Source organism: Acyrthosiphon pisum, chromosome A2 (assembly GCF_005508785.2).
Source record: "Acyrthosiphon pisum isolate AL4f chromosome A2, pea_aphid_22Mar2018_4r6ur, whole genome shotgun sequence".
In the NCBI taxonomy this organism is placed as follows: domain Eukaryota; kingdom Metazoa; phylum Arthropoda; class Insecta; order Hemiptera; family Aphididae; genus Acyrthosiphon; species Acyrthosiphon pisum.
Genome location: NC_042495.1, coordinates 83677602 through 83690474, shown reverse-complemented (window position 1 = coordinate 83690474; position 12873 = coordinate 83677602). Strand labels below are relative to the sequence as shown.

At 27.5% G+C, this 12873-nt stretch overlaps 1 protein-coding gene across 1 annotated transcript in view; it reads right to left on the bottom strand.

Moving 5' to 3' along the window:
- Positions 1–9629: 9629 nt before the first annotated feature.
- Positions 9630–12873, bottom strand: part of LOC100161532 (DNA mismatch repair protein Mlh1) — a 12029-nt gene continuing 8785 nt past the window's right edge. The window contains exons 4-12 of the mRNA XM_029490003.1: positions 12361–12500; positions 12151–12284; positions 11842–12068; positions 11173–11399; positions 10917–11090; positions 10788–10851; positions 10280–10481; positions 10048–10217; positions 9630–9991 (exon numbers count right to left, since the gene is read on the bottom strand). Of these exons, the coding sequence (XP_029345863.1) occupies positions 9833–9991; positions 10048–10217; positions 10280–10481; positions 10788–10851; positions 10917–11090; positions 11173–11399; positions 11842–12068; positions 12151–12284; positions 12361–12500 (1497 nt within the window). The 3' untranslated portion in view covers positions 9630–9832. The remainder of the gene's footprint in view (positions 9992–10047; positions 10218–10279; positions 10482–10787; positions 10852–10916; positions 11091–11172; positions 11400–11841; positions 12069–12150; positions 12285–12360; positions 12501–12873) is intronic.

Sequence of the window (12873 nt, the reverse complement as noted above, 5' to 3'; positions counted from 1 at the left end):
TCTTTTAACCAACCCCATGCGTATCACGCATTTGTTTATGTATCTTCCAACACTTTTCAACATTTTGACGTAATTTTATTTTTATTTTAAAGCTATTTAATTGTCCTATCAACTGACATACACAATTAAACCAGAAATGTGCTACTTATTTTTATTAAATTTAAAAAAAGAGAAAAAAGTTGGCAAAAATTAGTATTTTTAAAAGGAAATTGTACATTATTCTAAATAATTTACTATTAACTATGAGTTTTTGTTTTTTGTATTATAATTACTAAAATTTGCCGAATAGTATAAAATTAAACGAATGACGACCAATTAACCGACTCAATCCTAGGAAAACTAAGATTGTGACGATTAACTAGAATATATTATGAAAACCAAACTTTCAAGGTATTCTAGGTATATCAATGTGTTATTCAGTATAGTTCAGCAGAATAATACAAAAAACAGAAAACCCATACCAAGTAATAAATCATTTGGAATAATACACGATTTCCTTTAAAAAATGCTAATTTTTGCAAACTTTTTTCTACTTTTTTAATTTAATAAAAATAATAAGCGCATTTCTAGTTCAATTGCGTCTTTTGTAGTGTTGATAGGACAATTAAATAGCTTAAAAAAAAAAAAAAATACATAAAAATGGTAAAAACTTTTGAAAATACATTAACAAATGCGTGATATGATTTTGATAAAAAAAAGTTTGCCCATAACTTAAAAAATAAACAAATTAGACCAATTCTTTAAAGGCTATTTCTTTATCATTTTTGGTATACTTTTATATGACATCGGCTGGTCACTTCACCCCGGAACACATTATATACATTAATATTTTATTTTCGTATAAGGGCCTCATTTAAAACTTTGGCCCCTGGGCCTCAAAATTTCTTAATTCGGGCTTGCCTATTTATACTTATATTATCATAATAATATGAGTACAATTTATACTACAATATAAAAATTTGTAACCTATTTGTAATACCTACCAATATTATATTTTAGATTCTGAGTGAAACGATGAATGTATTGATTTTACAATTATGTGTTTTTTTTTTTTCATTTTTATTTTTATGTCTGTCATCACCTTTTAGGACAGTAAAAGTGCTTCGATTTTCTTCAACAGTATCTTTTCTGATAGGAAAGTGAATCTAGTTGGTACTTTGAGGGTAAGTAATTTTTCCAATAGTTTTCAAAAGCGCTGTGAAAAACAAAAGAAAAATTAAGGAAAAACGGGAATTTTTACGCAAAATCTGTTTTCGAGTTTTTTTTTTCTATGTCAATAAAACTTTATTTGTTGAGTAAAAATACTTGAAATTTAATACAAGGCTCCTACTATATAGTTACAATGATATTTGAAAAATATTAAAAATCCTTAGTCACAGTTTTTTTTTATTAGCATTTAAAGTTCAAAAATTGACAAAATATGTAAAAATCACGAAAATTAGCAAATTATTATTATTTTTCGTATATGATATTATATCATTGAATTCAAATTTAATAGTTCATACCATCCATTATACAGTGACCCACTTGTAATCTACTGTACAGCAGAGCGACATCCACTTACCCTCCTTTTTTGGTTTTGTATACACTATTGGTGCCTTGGTGGTAAGAACCAAAGGTGTTTAGTAATCTCTATAGTAGGATAGTAGCTTTAACAGTTTAATACGTACCTATATTATTATAATATATACGTATATAATATTATGCTCTCCTTTTAGTTGTATTATTTTTTTAAGGCTGTTGGCCCTGCCAGGGCCCTTCGATATGCAGGCTGACTTTCGCTGTAAGTAACAAATGCCATTCAGAACTTCAGAATACAAAATCTCAATATTAAAATAGCTAAAACATCACAATTAAGAAAAATAAAATGTGGACACATGTGATATAGACAAAAGACCAAATTTATATAGCTCTGCAAAATATGAAACTTACAAGAACGACAAACTGCTTATCAGAAAAATAAAATCCTAAAACAAATTCAATTGTTTTTTAATAATAAATTACTTACAAAAAAAATTCAACAAACTTAATATATTGTATATTTCTAAAAACTTGACCTATATATTCGAACATGATATGCTGAAAGAACCAACTCCGGGGAGATAAATTATTATTGGAATTCCAGATGTTTACTGTAAAAATAAAATAAAAAATAATATTAATAACGTTTTAAGAACTTTGTAAATTATTGTCGATAACGTATTCAAAATTGTTTACTATCTGCAGACTGCAGGTATGCGTATTATGTGCGTTTTACTGTTCATTTATGGAACACACTATTCGTAGAAAAAACTTAAAACACAATTATTATTATATTGCACCGATGTCGCGAGTTATGCAATGATCATAAAAATAAAATAGTTGATTGAAATCGAACTGGATAAAAAAAGTTGATTTGTATTATTATATATTGCAGCATATTATTGTAATATACCTAATACCTATACGTATTACCAGTTTGCGCAATCTATGTACATATACGTCGTTCCGCGGTCGACCAGAGTGTGCTGGTTTTTATGAGAATGCGGCATTTATATTGTTTTTCATTTCCGCATCATTTTTAACTTGGGTAGATTTATCACTCACTACAGTCTGTAAATATGAATAAATTGTATATGTCAAATTGGTTAAGCACTGCGAAGTATAACAAAAATAAGACTATTTTTATAATAACACAATAATGAGTTTTCTGAATAATTTATAATATATAGATATAGGTAAGTGGGGAGTAGTGGTTACGTAATACGTTGACATTTATCGACATTTAATAAAACGGTGTTTAATTTATTTTTTTTCAATATTTATAAATTATGCTTAGTTGTTCTAAGAATTACTTAGTGTGAATATATAAAAGTGTGTTTAATAAATTATTTTTTGATATTAAAAATATTTTTCAGCTAAACTTAAAAATGTTCAAATCTTTTTTAGTTGCATTTTCTTGGTTAAAATGCTTTTTTTGTAGCATTATTGGCAATTTTTTAATTCCTTTATTGTAGGTTTTCCTTTATTTTCCTAGCCCTAATTATAACATATATCATATTTTCATTATTAATAGTATCTAAAGGGAAAAGAACAGAGCCTGAATTTCTAAAAAATTTTGTTGTAACAACAACAACTGCAGCTGAACACGCGGACTCTAATAATGAAACTAATTTAATTGATTAGGTACTGGAAAGTACATGCTTACTATCCAATAATAGACGAGGTTGTAAATAATCTGAAGACAAGATTTTCTGCGGAGAGTTTGAATTTGGCAATTTCTATTGATCACTTTTTCAATCTGGACTATGAAAAAAGTTCATTTTTTATTCAACAATATAAGGTATGTTAAATGTAAATAAATAAATCAACTTAAGTGAAAACTTATAAAACTAATGTAACCCATAACTGAAGCATGAAAGTACTAACTAACTGTCTTATTACTTAAAGTTGTATTAATAATGTGTTCTAATTAATATAGGATTTACTGAAAGTTGATTTGAATTCACTTCAAGCTGAAATGATGCTTGCCCAAAACTGTATTCAAAACTATAATAATAAACCTGAACCGGGACCTGAACAAAAAAATCAAATAAATTTATTCAAAAAAAATATAACTATTTCAACTTTTCCTAATGTATATAAACTTTTAAATTTAGCTCTGACCTTACCAATTTCTTCAGCATCATGTGAGAGGTCATTTTCGACAATGAGACGTATCAATACATATATACGGTCAACTATGACTCAAGACCGTTTTTCCTCACTGGCAATACTAAATATTGAAAGAGATATTTCAAATAATATTGATTCTAATGATATATTAAATATCTATTCAAAAACTATTAGACGCTTGGAATTATAGTTGAAAACAAATAAATGTCTTATTTTCATTTAGTTTAGTGTTTTTTTTTTCTTATTAAGTATTATTATTTTTGCAGCATTTTTGCATTTTATTTTTTATATTTTTAAACTTTTTTTCGAATACATAATATAATATACAAATTTGGAATGACACTGAAAAATATACTTGGCGTAGATGATGCATAATCGTGTGACCGCCGGCGGCCGGTGACGATCAACGTGTTAAATACTGTTTTCAATGCCTTAATAATTGTCTGTTAGGTATATATATTTTTCCTTAAAAAAAAATGGTTGTTTCAATTAGAAATATTATTTATTTTATAACTAATTTATAAAAATAAAGATTTGTTTTTAAAACAATATTGTTAGATAAATTATACTTTGATAACGCTCAGAAATTAACAAAAATATGTGACCCATCTGCAGATAGAATATTGGTAATTACTAATTCGTATTTTATAATAAATGTTTGTAGGTTTTTGGATCCTCAGAATTATCCTCAGCAATAGGTATATATTATTTTGAGGATAGCCGCCCCTGCAGTCCATGAATGTCTATGAATTATTTAAAATATATAATAAAACTGTAATTTTTTTCTCAATTAATGGGAAAAATATAAATAGGTACCTATTATCACGAACAATTATAAACTTGTGGTTTTTCTCTCGATTGGTAAAAAATAATGAACAATCACTTACAAACAGGATGAGTGTCCCTCTGCGGCGAACTGGGTGTATTTCTGTTATATATTATATAATATTACGCAAACTGCGTATTATTGATTCGATCAATTACTATAGAGGAATTGGCGTGGGAACGACAAAATAAAAACAGGAGGTACGACGAGTGGCAGACACGATGTCTGCAGGATAATATAATGCTTGCGTTAGACGAACGTGGTACCTAATAATTAATAATAGAGATATAGAGTTGGAGTCATTCCATAAATGATAACAATTGTAAACGTTAACATATTGTATTCTATCATCAAAATCTACTCGATAATTTCATGAGAATATGAGATGATTATTCAATTGATGGTCTTTTAATACGGGTATTTTCAATTTTGCTTTCTTAATTCGAAATGCACAACGCGTAACCTGTGCAGCTTGTACTCAGTGGCATAATTATGGGGGGGGGGATATGGGGATATATCCCCCCCCAGACCCTTTTTTTTCAGAATATCCATAATTAAATTCCCGTAAGCACTAAGTTTTAAAATATTTTAAGATAAGAAATAAGAATTCATGGATATTAATACTAATATAAAACTACGATAGCTCATAAATTACAATATATGACAAGACAATACAGTACAGCTCATAGACCATAGTTAAAACATAACACTGATAAATCTACAATTTACGACTCTAGATTAGTGTTAAAAGCATGAAATATATCACAAAAACGTGAAACATTGAAATTTGTCTAATACAAATATTAATGCAATACCTAATGCTAGTTATTTATCAATTATTGATTATATAATCTAGATTAGTTCTTATAATAATCATGGAATGAGTACTGCAGTGGTTGACATATTATTACTATATTGATTATACTTTTACCAACTTAAATACCTAGGAACGCTTGAATGGACTTACGATGTTATCAGTGCATCGGGACATTAAGTTGAACCCTGATGACATACTGGATATTTTGGCGAAAAAAACAAAAAGAAAACTTGAAATAATATTATAATTTATGAAAAATATATTTAGCTTAATTTAATTGTTTACTTTATTGTCTTTGAAAACCATTATTATACCATTTACCTCCTTTAATTAATTTATAATAATGAATTAATATAATATTGTGATCTATGAGATTTAATGGTCAGTGTGGGGGGGGGGCGCATAGCCCCACTAGAACGATAGTATAAACTTATATCCTAATCCCACCCCAGAACCAATTCCAAATTACGCCACTGCTAGTACTACGCACGCTGTACCTATGCCCGCAAAGGTATTAATTCTGGATAAATTCAATACAATCTTAGCATTTTACCTAGGTGCCTAAACAACGTTGATGTAAAATTTAATGATTTTTTTACTTTGCAAAACGCAAGTTCAAAATTGAGATTTCCCTAGTTTCAAATATCTTATATGAACATAGTTTTTCTGAAAAACAGACGACGCGCGACGCCCGCTCTTAATTTACGTGTCTACAATACAATTATTCGTTATACAATACATACTATTATAATACGTAGGTATACACACGTTAGGTTATGTTTACGCCCGCACAAAACCTAAATTACTTAGTTATTCAAAACAGTACCATTTTATTAACGTTGAATGTTGGTGGACTTAAAAGTTCAAACGATTATGCGAAACGTCCGCAGCGAAAAATGTATTTAACATTATAATTTATAATATTCACCCATATTCCACAATACAGAGGTATCCTGTACCTATATATTACAATAATATAATCTGATTACATACTCATCACAGTATGAAACACAAATGAACAAACAAAAATCAAAAATGTAAATGTATAGATAATGTATATATTGTACATAATATTATAATATATTTATATATAATATAATATACAGAAAAATAACAGAATAATAAATACCAAATAATGTAAATGGCATAACGCTCCTTGGATATGTCATCTTATTGCCAAATTGGGAAACTAAACCCAAACAATGCAAGGTCTCCTTTCTTTTGATAAACTATTATACGTCTTATAATATACAAAACATATAAACTGCAGCACGTGATGTCGGGAACCAGAATTTTATATTATTGGTACTGATTATCTGCTGTACATATATCTTTGATGGTAGGTATAGCCGTATTTGTAATTAATTAAATAATATTATATTGTTTTTGTAGATTTCACTCGATATTATATCCAAGTATATAATAATATAGTTCATAAGAAAAAAAATAGGCACCAGATGGTAAATTATGCATAGGTCAACTTCGATTATAATATAGGTATTGTGATTTATGTACAGTTGTAGCCTTGTACTTTGTAAGTGGGTTTATAAATATAATAAAAGTTTAATAGTTTTGAGTTTGGTTTTTGGACCGACTTACAAATTGTATTAGAATTTAGAACACGCATATTGGAGTGTCAAAGAATTTTTATTTAATCCTAATAAAAAGTTTTCTTTTGCTATTCTATACTTTTATATTATATAAACAAACTCGGCAGATAAGCAACCCGTTATATAACACCAAAACCCTCTTCCGTAGACACCTACGACCTACCTAATATTTAAATAATTACAGTACCATATTAAAACACAATCAAATATTCAAATACGATGCTCGTTCGTTTTCAAATTGATAAAATATACACGTACCTGCAGTAAAATCATTAATTCTTTCGAATAACAGACGTACCTATCACCTATGTATACTAACGTAAAAAAAATCAAAATTAAAAAAATTACCTACCCGATGAGAGTTGCGTTGACATTGATCTGATTCTAACGAGTGTAGCGGTGTAGGTATACGAATGAATTTTCATAGATTATACAATCTCGAATATATTCTCGTGCAGCTTCACCTTGTAAAGATGACTTATATTTTTCACCAATTGAATTCTAATCTACCGGGAACATTAAGCTATGTCATTTTGTTAGCTGTTTGATTGGCGTGACATGTCAATAAATCGTTTTAAATCATTTAACGATAAATTAATTACCTCATTTAAAGCACGCACACCTGCACGATAATACCAATGACAATTTAAAGATCGGTTTTACTTAAAGTAAAATTTAAAACACATAACAATGGGTACATTATGTCTTACAATAGCCCTGATATTACATTAAAAATAGTCAACCAAATGTAAATTTGTATTAATTATCATTTATCAATTATTACTTGATAATTTATTATGGATATTCTTTTTAATATTATACCTACTTCATTACATCAGTTTCATGCTTTCATGAATAAATTAACACAATATCTTTTTCGTTCAACAGTAATTCATATCTTATGACTAATGAGTAGGTATTTATAATTAATGGTTATTTTTTATCTGATTGTTATATTTATTTTTATTATGATTACCTTTCCTACTCTAAGTTATATTTCATTTTTGTTTATTAGTTATTAATTTCTATTAAAATTGAAATAATAATTAATGACTAACTTTAATTATAAAATATTTGTTTAAATATTACTTAAGTACTTGAGGAATGAAACAAACCCAAACGAAATTTGAACAAATAGTTTACCAACTATTGTTGATATTGAAAGAAAGTACGAAATTGTTTTAGTGTTATTATTATAATTAATATGATAGTTTTCTTTTACGATAAATTTGATATTGGTAAACTAAAATATTGTAAACGTCTAAATGCTTGAGAGGTATTGCATTATTTAATAAATCATATTAAGACACCTATACGGCTATACCTATACTTTCAATGTAATGACTAATTAAAAATAATGCACAGTTCGTACCAACCATAAACGATAACCGTCTCCACCAAATGCATATTATACTCATGTTCAACCATTTAACCATGGACCATGGTACCCATACGTTTATATACTATATTATGATATACCTGACTACCTGAGTATTTTTTAAACAAAAGTAATTGGACATACCTATATGCCGTGGTTACAGACTATAGTGACCTCGTCGACGGGCGACACATGGACAACATTTTGGCGCTTGCTACGTGATATGTGGATATTGCCTGAAAAAAGATAACTTATGCGACTATTATTTTAACCAAAGTTTTATTTAGGTTGTACAACTTATTATCACAGTTATAATACAAGGCCACACGTTTTTTAAGGAGTTCAATGTAGGCAATTGTAAAAACAGCTACATATTATATTATATTATATTAATTATTGAAACACTAGAATTTCTTACAAAACAGTTAATAATTTGTTATTAAATAGTAAATACTCTATAAGTGTAATTGTGAAGTTACCTACTTTTAACTACCCAGTGGCGTATCTGGGGGGGAGGGTATGTAACCTATATCACAGATCCTATAAGTATTTAAAATAGTAATAGACAGCGCCAATTTCGTTCTCCATCTCTACGGTTTCTTATGTTTTTCATATAGGTAATATAAATAAAGCATTTTTTTGAAAACTGAATCCATTGATAATTGTAAAGCCCTGCAAAATTACTTGAATTTGCCAAATAAAAAATATCCCTCAGTGGCTCGGTTTGTTCTCTTAAATCGACAAATGTAAATCCATGATCCATACCAGAAGTTGTCATCCTATATTATATTCACTTACTGACGTACTCTATCAGCAATTCAAAACTCCTTTCAGTTGATTTCATAAAGACTTCGATTTTTTTCTTTCTTCCTAGCATTTCTCTCTTTCTTATATGAATATATTATGATCACATCGCGTGCAGAGAGTATAAAATAATTAGTTTTGTAAGAGACAAGGTAAGTAATGAATTTAAACTGACAAACTCATTCAAGTCCCTCTACTGTGCCATAGTTAGTTTTAGACCAATAGTTTCATATAACTTAGTTGTTTGGGACCAACAAGATATAGACAACAACTGTCAACTCTAACAAGTTCAAAAAAAGTTCTTATGTATATTATATATGTTTATTATTATAATAAACTAATGTAAACCAATTATAATGTCCATGTTAATTTGGGATCAAGCCCATTATTCTAAAAAAAAAAATATAAGAAAAATATTTCATGTAGGTATCTATTGAGGATATATTCAAAAAATCTTAACCAATGTTCTGCATTGTCAAAAACTAATGCACTTTTAGACCAAAGCTCATTTAAGCTTGATTATTACAAATAAAACAATAATTAATATTTTCATCGTTATTGATATTTTTCTTGTTTGATTTCATGTTTCAAATTTTATTTAATACATATTCTTTTGTTTATAGAAATCAGAAATGGTTTAGTTAAACAATAAATAAATAATATTTTTACAAAACCTAAGAGTTAAAACATATATTTAAGTAAAAAAAAAATAAACTGTTATAATGATATACTGTGTTATTGTATTAACAACGCTCAAATACTTTGTACATATCAGGTAAACTAGCTATTTGCAATAACGTGCCATCTTCCAAAAAATGTCTTGGAGGTTGAAATGATTTTCGCAAAGATGGATATAGCACATGTTCTAAACTCCAAGCCCAGTTTCTGTCAGGCGCAGCATCCTAATAAAATATTTAGTTAAAAAATAATTTTTCTTCATAATATTATTCTTTCTTACTGATATATCATCATTGTCACCACATTGTTGTTTCCATGGATGCAATATGTAAAATCTAGCTGTTTCACGACAAAAATCAAGAAAACATTGCTTTTCACTGGACCAATCAACTTCGCTAGCTAAACGTAATAAATATAATGGTAGTCCATCTAAATCTGGAAGAAATCCCTCTGAAAAATAAACATTTCTGTTACTTCTAATTATGTATAGCTAATATCACCACAACACGAACCTAACAATAAGGGTATTGACAAAATATTTGCATCATTATCAATTTCAATGGAAAAATAGTCATTTAACATTAAAGTTCTAGATGTCAATATCTCAGTAGCATCATGAGCTAATTCTTCTTTTGGTTTATCCTCATTTCCTTGATATCCAGATTCTGATAGTTCTAATGCAATCATTATCAACTCATAAATAGATAATGCATTCTATGTAATTAAAACACAATACATAATATAATAGATCATTAAGGGGCATTCACAGCTACGTCGTGTGTCATGTCGTGCGAGGGCTTGGTTATTATATGGTTACGACTGGTAACCAATATGGTTTAAAAGTTGAGCAGTATTCAATTCTTGGTATACTCGGTTGCAACTTGGTTATTACATGATACCAAAAAAGTAATATCCAATCACAATACAATTTGATCGACACAACACGACACACAACGCAGCTGTGAATCCGGCTTTGTAGTTAAAACTGTGGTATATTAAAATATCGTAATTGCAACTTACTGAAAATTTTATAACACCAAAATTTCCAAATTCGTACACCATAATTTGATAAAACATTTCTTGTCTAAAGACCAAAATAATAGTAGTTATTTAACATAAATATACATATATTTTAAAATTTTAACTTACAACACATTATTAGAATTACAAATGTATAGGTTTGTATCATGTTGAAATAATGACCAGGTAGGAGAAGCTGCACCAACATACTTGTGATTCTGAAAAATTGTTTGTAAGGTGTCACTGCAGCGGTTTTCAATTTCTTTACGTAAAGATAACACGCTGGTCAGTTTTATTTCCCGTCTAATTTATTAATAATTGTTGTTTATTAGAAACATCAAGATGATACTTAATACATAAAAAATTATTTAATAAATTAACTCACCGGGTAATAACATCATTAGTCTTTGATTTCGGCAACATTAATGTGCTATTATTACTATTACTTGTGTTTAAGAACTTGTCAATTTTTTGTTCAGCACAATCTGTTCTAACCATTTTATTTTGTGAAACATTTGTGGAATTTGCTAACTTTAATTTTTGACTTTCTTTAATTTCTATATTTTCATTAGATTTATCTATTAATGTATCACTAGACATTGGCAACCTCGTCTATAAATTAAAAATGTATTTTTCCGTACTTATGTAGAGAATTTGGTACTTGTTTAGTATGTGACCTACTGTATTGCATAATATTTGGTTTAGTATATCTTATCAATATAAAAATCATAAAATTATGTTATTTTATTATTATTAATTAATTAGTAATACAAATATAAAATAATACAGGACTATACATTTAATGATGTCAAAATATCAGAAAAAAAAATGGATGAATATTGAATATTGAATACATATACTTATTACAGAAATATGTCAAAATAATTCAAAAGATGTAATAAAATGTTTTTTTAAATATATCTTACTTGTTAATAGATTGGTATCCGAACATTGTCATTGTTAGGTCACATACTATAGGTACTTGATTTTTGTTTGGTAGGTCACATACTATACAAATACCGAGAATTCAAATAATGAGATAATATGCATTTACTTGAGTATAGAATGTTCTTGATGTATTAGTACCAGAAAGTTTATCTTGAATTGCATCAACAACTTTATCAATAACTTTATCCTCATGTAAAAAATGAACTTCATGTTTTGTTGGATGCACATTGACATCAACATTCATTGGATCCAAGTTTAAACTTAGGTATATGAACGGATGTGATCCTTTAGCTAAATAAATGCTGTATACTTGATCCACAGCTTTTCTCAATCCTAATAATGCCAAAAAAACTCTAATGACTTAAGAAATAAATATGTATAACATAATATAATATATTATAATGTTTAGATTTACCTTGGGAATCAACCAAACGATCATTTATGAATAATATAAAAATCTGTTTCTTTGCTGAAAAATTTGGATTTGACACATAGCCTTTAATTTTAACTTTAAGAATATTACAATTATCATTTACTTCTAACAAAGCTCTGAAAATGAAAAAATATAAAATATAAAGTCCATTATAAAGAAACCCACTGTCTAAAGTAAGTAGTTATACATTACCTAGATATTGCTGAGCCATAAATAGCTTGAATATTATCAATATGAGTAGAACCTTGATTTGTTTTTACTTCGGTCAATAATTCACCTTGTTTTTTTACTGTAAACCCAACCAAAGGATTATGTATAGCATATCGACTCACCTTAAAACATTATTATTGAACTTTGAGTAATTATAACATTAGTATTCAAAAATTATAGATGTTTGCTATATTAATAAATTATTATTATCGGTATTATTTAATAATGTATAAAGTAATTTAAAATATAATATATCGGGTGATTCTTTTATCATTGAACACTCGTTATTTTAAAAAGTGTAAATTTTTTTGAAAATATTTTTTTACATAGTTGCAAGTTGCTTATAAAACAACGTTTTTCTTAAAAAATTATATTTTTAAATATTTTTTATCTTTATAATTTTTTAACTTTTTTAATTTTTTGTATGACAACATTGGGTATTAATTTTATATTCCAAAGCAGAATATTTTTCTTAGTATTTTGATACACGAAAAT